At 43.4% G+C, this 14123-nt stretch overlaps 1 protein-coding gene across 3 annotated transcripts in view; it reads left to right on the top strand.

Moving 5' to 3' along the window:
- Positions 1-14123, top strand: part of ift81 (intraflagellar transport 81 homolog) — a 103575-nt gene that overhangs the window by 52482 nt on the left and 36970 nt on the right. For all 3 annotated transcript variants that reach the window (XM_085961600.1, XM_085961601.1, XM_085961602.1), the window contains exons 12-13: positions 2719-2868; positions 11048-11176. In XM_085961600.1, the coding sequence (XP_085817726.1) occupies positions 2719-2868; positions 11048-11176 (279 nt within the window). The remainder of the gene's footprint in view (positions 1-2718; positions 2869-11047; positions 11177-14123) is intronic.

Genomic DNA, 14123 nt, shown 5'->3' with positions numbered 1-14123 from the left:
ATGAGGAATGTATCCTGTGAATTTAGGTACACTGCACGTGTTCAGACTGCACAATTGCATTCAGTTAACAATTTCACAGCTCTGGGCAACAATATTAAATCCAAGCCTGTGGAAAGGCTGAGTTCTTCAAGTAAAAACCTTAATGAATGTGTTAAAAGGCATAAAACACAATTCAGTGGATAAATACAATCATGTTGTTGTGGAATTTCTTTTTTTTTCAAATCTATTATTTTTATTTAAAATTGTATTTTGGGGCTTAGAAATTTCAGTGACTGGGGGGGGAAATTGTGCACAAAAATATTTTCAGAAAGCATTTCAAATAATTTGTGGCATGACGGAATGATTACAGGTCAGTGTTGTTATTTAACATTGGAATTCCCATTAGGTTACAGGGTAACATTGTAGATAAGTATAGCAGGTTAGTGTACACTATTTAACATTGAAATTCGTATTAATCATTAATTTAAATACATTCACTTACACCTTTATTTTTCAGTCTAAGTGGCTGTGGCGAGAATTGACATAAATCCAGGAAATTCGTGATCGCCATTGACTTGACTGGGATGGAGGTGGGGGGTGGGTGCAGATCAGATCTATGATGATCAATTTTGCATGGTTTCGACGAGCGTGTTAGCAGAGTAGCACAAAAGTCCCAGGAAATTATGGTGCAGTGTGAAAAATGGCTTAATTCACTTAATCCATAATTTCGTTGGAAAACTAACCCAATGCCATAGATGTGCCATTACAATAGTGCAAATCTTCAGGAAATTCTGGTCATTGCCTCACCATGTGCACACATTTCATCAGTAAGTCTATGAAAGACTGATTCCTGCAGATTATTGGAGTGTATAAAAGTATGTTCTGAACAAGATATTTTGAATTTGAGTGATTTTATCTTTATTACTTTCCAGTTACAGGAAATTCTTTTTTTATCCGGCACCGACGGGACCGGTGTGGTGCCGGTTTATCAAAAAGTCCGGATTACAGAGAGGCATAGTAAAAGGTACGAGAGCCCCGTACACGGCCACAGATCCAGGCGTTCCTGTTGCATAGCAACAGGTGCAGGAACCCCGGCCACAGATTCAGGCATCCCTGTTGCATAGCAACAGGTGCAGGAACCCCGGTTACACGACCACAGATCCAGGAACGGCCACTAATATGAAGTAAAACTTACCTGAACCTACTCCTGAATTTTGCCGGTTAACAGAGATTTCCGTTTATTTAGGTGCCGGTAAATCGAGAGTTTCCTGTATTTATAATATCAATATCATGCTGTGTTTTGTACCTTCTAGGTAATTATCTTACTCATAAATAAATGTAACTATTAGTTTTAGCCTGAATGTAACAATTGTACAATAGGTTTTTACTGACTTTTTGAGTTGATAGGCGAGTGTGTTGGGCATCCCACAGTCTCTGATGCGTTATACTGTAATTGAAGTGTAATTGTTAGTCCTGTGATGCTATCCCATTTCTGGCACACAAGAGCACAAGTTTAGGTTCTTGGGAGACTTGGGCTGTTTATGGAAGCTGCCTTTCTCTGAGAACGCAAGCTCAAAGCATTGGGAGGAAGTCTGAATTATAAAAGGCTCCATATAGAAATGCTTCAAAGACTATTTGCCTTATGCAATTTAAACTTTGGACAGTGAAATATTCCTTCACTGACCATCCAATTGATACTGCGGGTTAGAAATTTTCCATTGCATTTGGGATTAAATAGCATCATTAGCCACAAGAAATGTCAAAACATAATTTGGACTCTCAGTGAATGTACTTTGGTCAGCTTCTGGATGAGAAAAAGAAAAATGCTTTAGCATCCCAGATTAATGAATGATGTACAATTGAGTCCATCACAGATCATAAAGTCATAAATTTACATTTTACAATCATTCTACACCTGTATAAATAAACTGAACCTGTGAGCTGTTGATTTGTATATTATAATTGGTCCTTGTATAAATTACCTTTTATTTAACTTCTTGCATCCTGTAACTATGGAAAATGTGGTGAGGGTTTATTTATAAGTGAAAGCTTTCAGAACAAAATATTCCTTTCATGAATTAATGTTTCAGTGGCAAACAAAATCAACAGGAAATTGCATGAAAAGCATCTCAAGTCTGTTTTAATGATATAATATGGAAATTTCCTTTTGCATTATAAATGATTGCTGAAGGTATTTACATGCAAATAAGTACATAGTATGAATTTTGGACAACTAACAAAGGTTTATAGAATAGAATATCTTACTGTTTATTTTGCTGACCTTAATTGCCCTTGACCCAAACAATGAACTTGGTTATAAAAGATCGTGTTTCATGGTTTATAAGAATACATAACGTAATTTATGTATGAGTTATTTAATTAAGAAGCTTGAAAATTTCAGTTCCCAAATTACTGGAGTGTATGAGACAGCAATGAGATTGAGGGGGGCAGGGAAGCTCTGCATTCAACACTTTCGCACAGCAGTGGCTAGCCTATTTTTGGCTTCCTGCCCGGGACGCTTTTTATAGAATATGCCCTGTTGTCTAAGAAAATGAAACTCTGTGGGTTTAGCATTGCCAGTCTGTCTTTTGTTCTGTAGATACTGAGATTGGTGTCAGTTCTGAAACTAATAACTTCTTTAATTTCAGTATTTGTTGTGCTTGGAGACATTAGACTTCCAAATTTATTTTTAGCATTGACTATGTTAACCCATTGCCCTTTAATTTCCATTATTTCTAGTTCAAACGCTATGTCAGCAAGCTTCGTAGTAAGAGTACAGTGTACAAGAAGAAACGTCAAGAACTGGCAGAACTGAGAGCAGAGTACGGTGTCCTGCAGAGGACAGAAGAAATTCTAAAACAGCGGCATGAGGCCATACAGCAACAGCTGGTAATGAGAACCTGGCTTTCAATACACTCACTGGCCAACTCGGGACCATTCTGCGACACAAACGATAATTCATGTGAAATGACACAACTTTCCACGAAACCATTTCAGTCGACCCTGCAAGTTCCCATGCCTTTAGTTAACACTGTACTGATTACCTAGAAAAGCACAAGTTGGTATCAGCTGGCACTTTACAGTTTTTATCTTTGAGCATGTAGAATGTTTTTCAGATAGCTGAGTATATAATTTTATCCATATTTATTTCATTATGCTTAGACAGAGATTTGAATTGGATAGCATAATACTGTGCCCTTTTTAAAATTTAAGCTGTTACAAGGAATTAATATTGGCTTCATTTTATTTCTGTCTTTCTACTGATTTAAAAAAAAATACTTGACTATCAATAACATTGGAAGACCTGTCATTGAACAACTGCGAGAGAGTGGAATTAATACAACTCAACATTCAAAACATGAGCATAATATATCTGCAGCAAAATTTTACACACCAGGGGGGAAAAATTCGGTTACTTTGCGCCTCCCGTTGGTGCCCTAAAAGGGCGCTAATGGGTCGCAGAGCAACTAGCGCCCGGGCGCAGCGATGTTCGCGCCGCTCGCGAAATTGACCAAACATTTTGTGGCGGCGCGAAACACTACCGCCACGATCTCCTGGGCCCGCAGATCGTAACGTCAGTCGAGTGTGCAACGCCGCGGACCGGATATTGAGTGGTGCCCCCTGCCTTTCCCCCTGCCGCTAGCAATGACAGGTTGAGGGGAATGTTTTGCAGTTGGGAAGGGACTGGGGAGCGCTATTTAAAGGCGACCGCTTCCTGCCTTTTTTTGTCGACGACATTTTTGCACCACGCATCTGACAGAGAGACTTCTGGAGAGATTCAACGCTGTGTGAAGGAGTTTTGGGTACTGAGCAGCACTTTGCAGGTTCATTTTGATTTGACCTTGCTTGCATCGATTTAGAAGAGACTATGGGGGCTGCACTCAGCTCTTTCCCTGGGTCTCTCCATTGTTCTTTCCAGCAGATTTGATGTACAGGTCTCTCCAGGCCGAGATTCAAGGCTGCAATGAGCAGGGTGTGGATGGAGAGCAAGATCGACCCTCCTCTTTAATTGGGGGTAATATTCTGGCATGGATAGAGGATTGGCTATCTAACAGAAGGCAGAGAGTTGGGATAAATGGTTCATTCTCAGACTGGCAATCAGTAACAAGTGGTGTTCCGCAGGGGTCACTGCTGGGTCCCCAACTCTTTACAATCTATATTAACGATTTGGAGGAGGGGACCGAGTGTAACATATCAAAGTTTGCAGATGATACTAAGATGGGAGGGAAAGTAGTGAGTGAGGAGGACTTAAAAAACCTGCAAGGGGACATAGACAGGCTAAGTAAGTGGGCAGAGATTTGGCAGATGGAATACAATACTGGAAAGTGTGAGGTTATGCATTTTGGCAGAAAAAATCGTAGAGCAAGTTATTATCTTAATGGCAAGAAACTGGAAAGTACTGAAGTACAAAGGGATCTGGGGGTCCTGGTGCACGAAACTCAAAAGGTTAGTATGCAGGTGCAGCAAGTGATTAAGAAGGCCAATGGAATGTTGGCTTTCATTGCTAGGGGGATAGAATATAAAAATAGGGAGGTTTTGCTTCAGTTGTACAAGGTATTGGTGAGACCGCACCTGGAATACTGCGTACAGTTTTGGTGTCCATACTTAAGAAAGGACATACTTGCTCTCGAGTCAGTACAAAGAAGGTTCACTCGGTTAATCCCGGGGATGAGGGGATGGACATATGAGGAGAGGTTGAGTAGATTGGGACTCTACTCATTGGAGTTCAGAAGAATGAGAGGCGATCTTATTGAAACATATAAGATTGTGAAGGGGGTGTATGCGGGGAGGATGTTCCTGATGATGGGTGAAACTAGAACTAGGGGGCATAGTCTTAGAATAAGGGGCTGCTCTTTCAAAACTGAGATGAGGAGGAACTACTTCACTCAGAGGGTGGTAGGTCCATGGAATATGCTGCCCCAAAAAGCTGTAGAAGCTACATCATTACATAAATTTAAAACAGAAATAGACAGTTTCCTAGAAGTAAAGGGAATTAAGGGTTACGGGGTGCGGGCAGGAATTTGGACATGAGTCTAGGTTCGGATCGGTCATGGCCCTGTGGGTAGCGGAGCGGGCCCAGGGGCCGTGTAGCCTGATCCTGCTCCTATTTCATGTGTCTAATTCTGTTAGATTCAGGAGATGGTTCTGTGATAGTAGATTGGCGGTTAGGATCAGATCAGCCATGATCTTATTGAATGGCGGAGCAGGCTCGAGGGGCCGATTGGCCTACTCCTGCTCCTATTTCTTATGTTCTTATGTAACTGGCCGGCGCCAGTGTGTCTGTGTTCCATTGCTGACTGACATCACATGAGCTTCACCAGCGCTCTGAGGTAGCGCCTCACTCCTCGGCATTAGCGCCTTAAGAGAGGTGTGTAGCGTCTGATTTAGCGTTCCAATCACCTCCAGGGGCAATAGAAGCCAAGTTTGCAGTCGGAGGCGATAATTAGCGGCAGGCGCTAAACTTTGCACCCGGCGATAATTGCACCCCAAATGGGGCGATACCGAATTTCTCCCCCCAGCTAATTTGCCTTTGCAACTGCACTCTTTGTATGCAGAAGTTAAAACACAGATTTAATCATCACTTGCTAAAGAAATGTTGCTGGAAACTGGTTTGCTACAAATTCTTTAGGTGGTTCTGTTCTCTTGGGGAGCACCAGGGTAATACGTATTTGTGAAATATCTGTCCTTGTTACAGTTATCTCCAGTTCTGTAGTCTGTTATATAAAAAAAAATTTGAATCCTAAAATATGTAGAATTGAATTTACTTGATAACTGAACCAGCCCAAATTAATTATAATCAGTGTTAATGCAGCTCCCTTAAACAGTCGGGCTCAGTAACTCCTCACAGCCAGTAATATGCAGTAATCTGTAAACTTGAGCTCATCCAAAACTCTGCTGCCGTATCCTAACTCGCACCAAATCCCATTCACCCATCACCCCTGCACTCACTGACCTACATTGACTCCTGGTCCAGCAACGTCTTGATTTTAAAATTCTTATCCTTGTTTTCAAAGCCTCACCCCTCCCTATTCCTGTAATCCTCCTCCAGCCCTACAACCCGCTGAGATATCTGCTCATCCAATTCTGGCTTCTTGCACATCCCTGATTTTCTTTGTTCCACCAATGGCGCCCGTACCTTCAGCTGCCTCGGCCCGAAACTCTGGAATTCCCTGCCTAAACACTCCGCCTCTCTACCTCGCTCTCCTCCTTTAAGACACTCCTTAAAACCTGCCTCTTGGTCACCTGTCCTAAAATCTCTATGTGGCTTAGTGTCAAATTTTGTTTGATAATCGCTCCTGAAAATCACCTTGGGATGTTTTACTACATTAAAGGTGCTATGTAAATGCAAGTTGTTGTTGATGATGGCTTTCGCTATCACCATTGACTTGAACAGGGTGGAAGGGGGACAGAGCTATGATGATCAGTTTTGCATGGTTTCAGCTAAGGTATTGGCAACAGTCCCAGGAAATTGTGGAGTGGGGTGGGGTAGGGTGGTGTGGTCTGGTGTGCATAATGGCCTAATTCACTTACACCATGAGTTCCTGCATCGTCTTGGCTTCCACTAATGTTGCTTTGTACCCAGTTGGCAGAAACATAGAAGATAGGAGCAGGAGTAGGCCATTCGGCCCTTCGAGCCTGCTCCGCCATTCAATGAGATCATGGCTGATCATCCAAATTCAGTACCCTGTCCCTGCCTTCTCCCCATATCCCTTGATCCCTTTAGCCTTAAGAAATATATCCAACTCTTTCTTGAATATATTTAATGAACTGGCCTCCACCGCCCTCTGTGGCAGAGAATTCCACAGGTTCACCACTCTCTGGGTGAAGAAATTCCTCCTCATTTCAGTCCTAAATGGCTTACCCCTTATCCTTATCCTTAGACTATGACCCCTGGTTCTGGACTCCCCGGCCATCAGAAACATCCTTCCTGCATCTAGTCTGTCCAGGCCTGACAGAATTTTATAGGTTTCGATGAGATCCCCTCTCAATCTTCTAAACTCCAGTGAGTATAAGCCCAATTGACACAATCTCTCCTCATATGTCATTCCTGCCATCCCAGGTATCAGCCTGGTGAATCTTCGCTGCACTCCTTCCATGGCAAGAACGTCCTTCCTCAGGTAAGGCGACCAAAACTGCACACAATACTCAAGGTGTGGTCTCGCCAAGGCCCTGTACAACTGTAGCAAGACATCCTTGTTCCTGTACTCGAACCCTCTTGCTACGAAGGCCAACATACCATTTGCCTTCTTAACCGCCTGCTGCACCTGCATGCTTACCTTCAGCGACTGGTGCACAAGAACACCCAGGTCTCTTTGCACTTCCCCTTCTCCCAATCTATTGCCATTCAAATAACAATCTGCCTTCCTGTTTTTGCCACCAAAGTGGATAACCTCACATTTATCCACATTATAGTGCATTTGCCATGTTTCTGCCCAATCACCCAACCTGTCCAAATCGTACTGGAGTTTCACGACATCCTCCTCACAGCTTACCCTCCCACCCAGCTTTGTGTCATCTGCAAATTTGGAGATATTACATCCAATTCCCTCGTCCAGATCATAATATATATTGTGAACAGCTTGGGTCCTGGGACCGATCCTTGCAGTACCCCACTAGTCACTGCCTGCCACTCAGAAAACGACCCGTTTATTCCAACTCTTTGCTTTCTGTCCGCCAACGAGTTCTCTATCCAAGTCAATACCTTGCCCCCAATCCCATGTGCCTTAATTTTGCACGCTAATCTCTTATGTGGGACCTTATCAAAAGCCTTCTGAAAGTCCAAATACACCACATCCACTGGTTCTCCCATATCTATTTTACCAGTTACATCCTCAAAAAATTCCAGTAGATTAGTCAAGCATGATTTACCTTTTGTAAATCCATGTTGACTTTGTCCGATCCTGTCACTGTTTTCCAAGTGCTCTGCTATTACATCTTTTATAATGGACTCCAGCATTTTCCCCACTACCGATGTCAGGCTTACCGGTCTATAATTCCCCCGCTTTTTCTCTACCACCTTTTTTGAATAGTGGGGTAACATTAGCTACCCTCCAATCCATGGGTACTGTTCCAGAGTCGCATCGAGTTCTGGAAGATGACCAGCAATGCATCTGCTATTTTTAGGGCCACTTCCTTAAGTACCCTGGGATGTAGATTATCAGGCCCTGGGGATTTATCGGCCTTCAGTCCCATCAATTTTCCTAACACCATTTCCCTACAAATACTGATTTCTTTCAGTTCCACCCTTTCATCAGACCCTATGTTCCCCGGCATCTCTGGGAGGTTATTTGTGTCCTCCTTTGTGAAGACAGAACCAAAGTATGTATTTAGTTGGTCTGCCATTTCTTTGTTTCCCATTATAAATTCCCCTGATTCTGACTGCAGGGGACCTACGCTTGACTTCACCAATCTTTTTCTCTTCACATATCTATAAAAGCTTTTACAGTCAGTTTTTATGTTCCCTGCTAGCTTACTCTCATATTCTATTTTCCCTTTCTTAATTAATCCCTTTGTCCTCCTTTGTTGAATCCTAAACTGCTCCCAATCCTCAGGATTATTGCTTTTTCTGGCCAATTTCTATGTCCTCTCCTTGGATCTTATGCTATCCCTAATTTCCCTTGTTAGCCACGGTTGAGTCACCTTTTTTGTTTTATTTTTATGCCAAACTGGGATGAACAAATTCTGTAGCTCTTCCATTCGGTCTTTGAATGTTTGCCATTGCCTATCCACTGTCAACCCTTTGAGTGACATTCCCCAATCAATCCTACCCAACTCGCTCCTCAGACCATCGTAGTTTCCTTTATTTAAATTCAGGACCCTAGTCTCTGAGTTAAATACTTCATTCTCCATCTTAATGAAGAATTCGATCATATTATGATCGCTCCGACCCAAGGGGCCTCGTACAACAAGATTGCTAATTAATCCTTTCTCGTTACATAATACCCAGTCTAAGATGGCCTGATCTCTGGTTGGTTCCTCGACATATTGGTCCAGGAAGCCATCCCGTAAACACTCCAGGAATTCCTCCTCCACAGTATTGTTACTAATTTGGTTGGCCCAATCTATATGTAGATTAAAGTCACCCATGATGACTGCTGTGCCCTTATTGCACGCTTCTTTAATTTCCCTTTTAATGCCATCCCCAACCTCCGCCTTACTGTTTGGAGGTCCATATACCACTCCCACTAATGTTTTTTTCCCCTTGGTATTTCTCAATTCTACCCATACAGATTCCACATCATCAGAGCTAATATCCTTCATTACAATTGTATTAATCCCTACTTTAACCAGTAATGCTACCCCACCTCCCTTTCCTTTTTGCCTATCTTTCCTGAATATCGAATAACCCTGGATGTTGAGTTCCCAGTCTTGGCCATCCTTGAGCCACGTTTCCGTAATCCCAACCAAATCATATTCGTTTACCTCTATTTGCGCAGCCAATTCATCCACCTTATTACAAATGCTCCTCGCATTAAGACACAAAGGCGTAGAAATTCGGTAGGCTTAGCGCCGCTTTTGATGCGCTAGAGGGCCTAGCGCCGGAGTTATGGCCAGTTTGGAAATTGAGTGGGTCCCTAAATCGGCGTTAGGCCGTTAGCGCTGCGCCGGCACCGATGACGTCATCGGTGTGCGCAGCGTCCCGGTTGCCATGGTAACCCCGCCCGAACTCCGAAATTGACTTGCGGCCGCCTCGCCCGTGGCAGCCGCAAGCAACGTTCTGGCAGAGGTGCCTTACTGGACTTTGCGCCGGCGCATTAAAGGCCCCGCGGCGGCCGGCCGCTTTCCCGCCGGCCGCCTGGCCGCAGCTCCCTCCCCGGACTTCTCCCCCCCCCCCCCCCCCCCCCCCCCGGGACAGATGCAAGCCCGGCACTTGTCCGAGGTGCCGGGCTCATTTTTACAATGATTTTCGCGGGCCGCGGCCGGGTGCAGGCAGCTCCTCCTTAAGGGAAGGAGGAGGCCTGCACTTCCCGAACCTGCCGCACCGCAGCGGGCGCTGCAGCGCCGGAATAGTGCCGCAATTCAGCGCATAGCGCCAGTTTTCAGGCGCAAACAGCTTTCAGCAGCGCCGGCAGCCGTTTGGGCGCAGAACTAGTGAATTTTTGGCCCGCCCAGCGCGACTTAGCTCTGGCACTAACTTCCGGCGCTAAAGCCGTCGCTGCGCCAAAACCCAATTTCTAGGCCAAAGCCTTCAAGCTTGTCTTTTTAATGCTCTTAGACCTATTAGAATTATTATTTACTGTGGCCACGTTTGATTTAAACTGTTGATTTCTCTGACTGCCACTTTTGTTTTTCTCCTTCCTATCTTTTGGTTTTATCACTGTTTCCCTTTCCTCTGTCTCCCTGCTCAGGTTCCCAACCCCCTGCCATTTTAGTTTAAACCCCCCCGAACAGTGCTAGCAAACCTCCCCGCAAGGATATTTGTCCCGTTCTGGTTCAGGTGCAACCCGTCCGACTTGTACAAGTCCCACCTTCCCCAGAAGCAGGCCCAGTGATCCAGGAAACTAAAGCCCTCCCTCCTGCACCAACTCTTTAGCCACGCATTCATCTGCTCTATCCTCCTATTCCTATACTCACTAGCACGTGGCACCGGGAGTGGATAGGAGTCCCTGTCAATTTTTCTTTTTCTTGTCAGTTATCCACCATCACTACATTTGCTGGGTTATCGGGCTCAGTAAAGAGAATCCCACAGGGGGAAGCTGAATACAGATGTAGCCTGAAGCTGGTAATCAAACTTAGTCACTCATTCATGGCACAAACAGGCTGTCTTACAGATGTATTCCAAGATATAGTTTAAGCAGCGCTTTCATGGTATATACAAAGGCTGTTCACTTGCCAGAAGAGTTTATAACATTTCCGCTGAAATGGAAGAATATGATTAATTTTAGATGCTGTGTATGCCAACTACGTCAAATTGTTTGGAATTTTCAACACCCTATAAATAAATGTCCACGGTCCTGAGCTCAAACTGATGACACTTATGTTATAACTGTTTATGATATAAATGGCCAGCTGGGTTCCTTATATACCTAGTCTTTTCATAATTTTGTCAAACTGTTTGTGTTCACAGCAAGCGGTCGAAGCTAAGCATGGTATTACAGGTTTCAGTGACACTCAAGAGGAGCTGGAGAGAGTATCCGCATTGAAGAGCGAGTTGGATGAAGTGAAGGGACGAACACTTGATGAGATGTCTGAAATGGTGATCCATCTTTTTATGAAACCTAAAATTCATTCAGTGGTTGTACATTTAATAACGACTATATCACAATTTGTGAAACCAATTAAGAATAATTATAATTATGGTAAAGTGCGTCTTTCCACTTTTTGCCCAGTGCATAATATATTGCTAGTTATTACCCTATTAAATCAATTCACCGTGAAGAAGGGCAGACCTTATCCTACCCTCCTAGTAATTTATTCATCTAATCAAAAATGTTTTCATAAATTACTTTGCATAAAGAAAAGCTACCAGCCAAAATATCCTCATGTCATTCTTGCTCATTTAACACTTTGGAGTCTACATTGTACTTCTTTCTTTCTGTTCAAATATATTATTAGATGGCATTGTTTTATTTTTTGCCCAGACTATACTATAAACTAGGACCTGTGCTGCATTTCTGTGACATTTTCTCATTCAGCACTCTGGCTTTCTGCACTTCCCAGTCCCTCTGCAAAGCATTAAATGGGTAAATGGGTGCTAGCAATCCCTTTCAACACTGTGGTATTGTAAAAAAAAATACTCTATTTCTCAGACCTCCAGGTTCACCATGAAAAAATTATTTATTTTAATTGCTTCATACTGCCCATAATAACAGTGCTTCTCAGATATCTTATATTTCCAGCCCCTATAGCCTCAGTTGTAACTTTATCTCAAAGAACCTATTCCTCTGGATGGCCTGATTTTGAAAAATTCAGACCAAGCTTCTACAGATCATCAGGACCATTAAAGGTTAAGGAAACCTAGGCCTAGAAATTGAGTTGACGCCACGCCAGGGCTTTAGCGCCGGAAATTTAGCGCCGGCGCTAATTCCCTTGCGCGCGCCAAAAATTCAGTAGCGCCGCGCCCAGACGGCTGCCGGCGCTACTGGCGGGCGTGAGTGCCTCCCAATGGGCGCTGAGTGCCGAATTGCGGCGCTAATCCGGCGCTGCGGCACCCGATGGTGCAGGCTGGGGAAGTGCAGACCTCCTCCTCCCGTTAAGGAGGCGCTGCCTTCACCTGATCGCTGGCCGTTTGATTTTTTCAAAAATGAGCCCGGCACCTCGGACAAGTGCCGGGCTTGCAGGCCAGACGCATCTGTTCCGCGCGGGGGGGGGTGGAGGAGTCCGGGGAGGGAGGTGCGGCCGGCGGGAAAGCGGCCGGCCGCCGCGCGACCTTAATGCGCCGGCGCTAACTTGTGTAAGACTCGGTTGCCAGAGTCTTAGTTGCGGCTGCCACGGGCGAGGCGGCCGCAACTGAATTTCGGCGCTGGGGCCCGTCGGCATGGCAACCGGGACGCTGCGCACACCAATGACGCCATCGGTGAAGGCGCAGCGCTACCGGTGCAACGCCGCTTTAGGGCCCCAGGGAATTTTTCAACTGGCCATAACTCTGGCGCTAGTCCCTCTAGCGCCTCAAAAGCGGCGCTAAGGCTAGTGAATTTCTAGGCCCTAATGTTCAGAGGATTTGTAATAAAAAGTAAAATATTTATCATTTGATGATGGGAAAGAAAATGTTCACATTATGATCCTGTCCTATCCGCAGTACAATTTGCCTTCATAACAATCAGTTCAAAAGTAATCTGTTGTGTGAAGTGCTTTGAAATATTTTGACATGATAAGGCACTATATAAATGCAGCTGTTATTTATCTTCCTGATGGCCTAAAACCCAGTTTTATGTTCATACCTGTTGGAGACATAACCATATTCTGTTTTCTCCTTCATAGTGGACTTTTCTTGGTGTGAGTGAGGTCTTTGGAGGCAGAGCTGACAAATCTCCATTTTTGAATTGTTTTCAAAATATGACTAAAATTGTTCCAAATTTTATGATTTTAAACACCTATACCCTATTCAGTCATAGAAAAATAAGGGTTGTAATACACATTTAAAGGAGCATACATAAAACTCACCAGTTTCAAAGCATGCTGTGAGCAATTTTGCAAACAGTGATTCATCAACTCTTGTACTTTTTTTTAGCAGTAGACATGAAATGATCAAAAGTAATTTGTCCAATAAACTGGATACTAAAAACATTGTGTATTAAATATAAATTGTTTGTATTCTGGAGGTGTCTTTCAAAACTACAGGCCAGTGGCCCAAGGACAAGTTTTTTGTTTTGTAAAATTTCTCCTGACGTAACAATGTGAAGTTCAATTGCAATGAAATGAATGGGGAGCGGAATTCATTGAGAAAGGATTGGACTTTGGACAGTACGCTCCCATTCATGATTTCACTGCAGAGGAAATGGCCCCATGGTCTGCTGAAGGAGGTCAGGTAAAAGTGCGGAGTCTGACTTGCATTGATGTTTGTGCTGAGAGCGGTGTTTGGCTGATCTCTATCTGAAATGTATTCAAGAAAAGTTCAAGTTGTATTAAAAAAAATACTATGCAAGAACTGAGCTAGTTTAAAATTAAACAACTTTTATATCAGTGTGATTTATGTGATGGTCAGTTAGCATGTGAACAGATTGTGTGAAATCACTTATCTTTCTGTCGTATTTGTTAACTATCATCATTGAATTCTGAAGCAAACAAGTAAAATTAATTTTTGCTATCATCACAGTCCTGTAGAGTGGCCTCTGGGCTCTCAACTGTCAGATGATGTTGCACAAGTTTTTTTTAATTTTTTAATTTGTCAATTTTCTTCCCACCTTTCCCAAAAGAGTGTTATTCATCATGATGGTACATTTTCTCAGTCACCAGGCATCTTGCTCAAGTGCTCATTATTGAACTCAGTTGCCCATCCTTCAATCATTTGTTCATACCATTTATGTCTGAATGTAATCTTTTAAAGCAAACTTTAAGGTCATAGAAATTTAAATGAGCAAATTAAGTTGAGTGCAGAATGTGACAATTACTATTCCTGTCGAAGCTAGTTTATGTGTTAACCTATTAGAATCTCTTTTCCTAATGTGAGACACTCATAGTACCGTCTTCATGAAAAAATGCAG

Source organism: Somniosus microcephalus, chromosome 19 (assembly GCF_052327205.1).
Source record: "Somniosus microcephalus isolate GS21.2 chromosome 19, FLI_Smic_1.0, whole genome shotgun sequence".
NCBI classification, from domain to species: Eukaryota; Metazoa; Chordata; class Chondrichthyes; order Squaliformes; family Somniosidae; genus Somniosus; species Somniosus microcephalus.
This window is presented reverse-complemented; position numbering and strand designations above follow the sequence as displayed.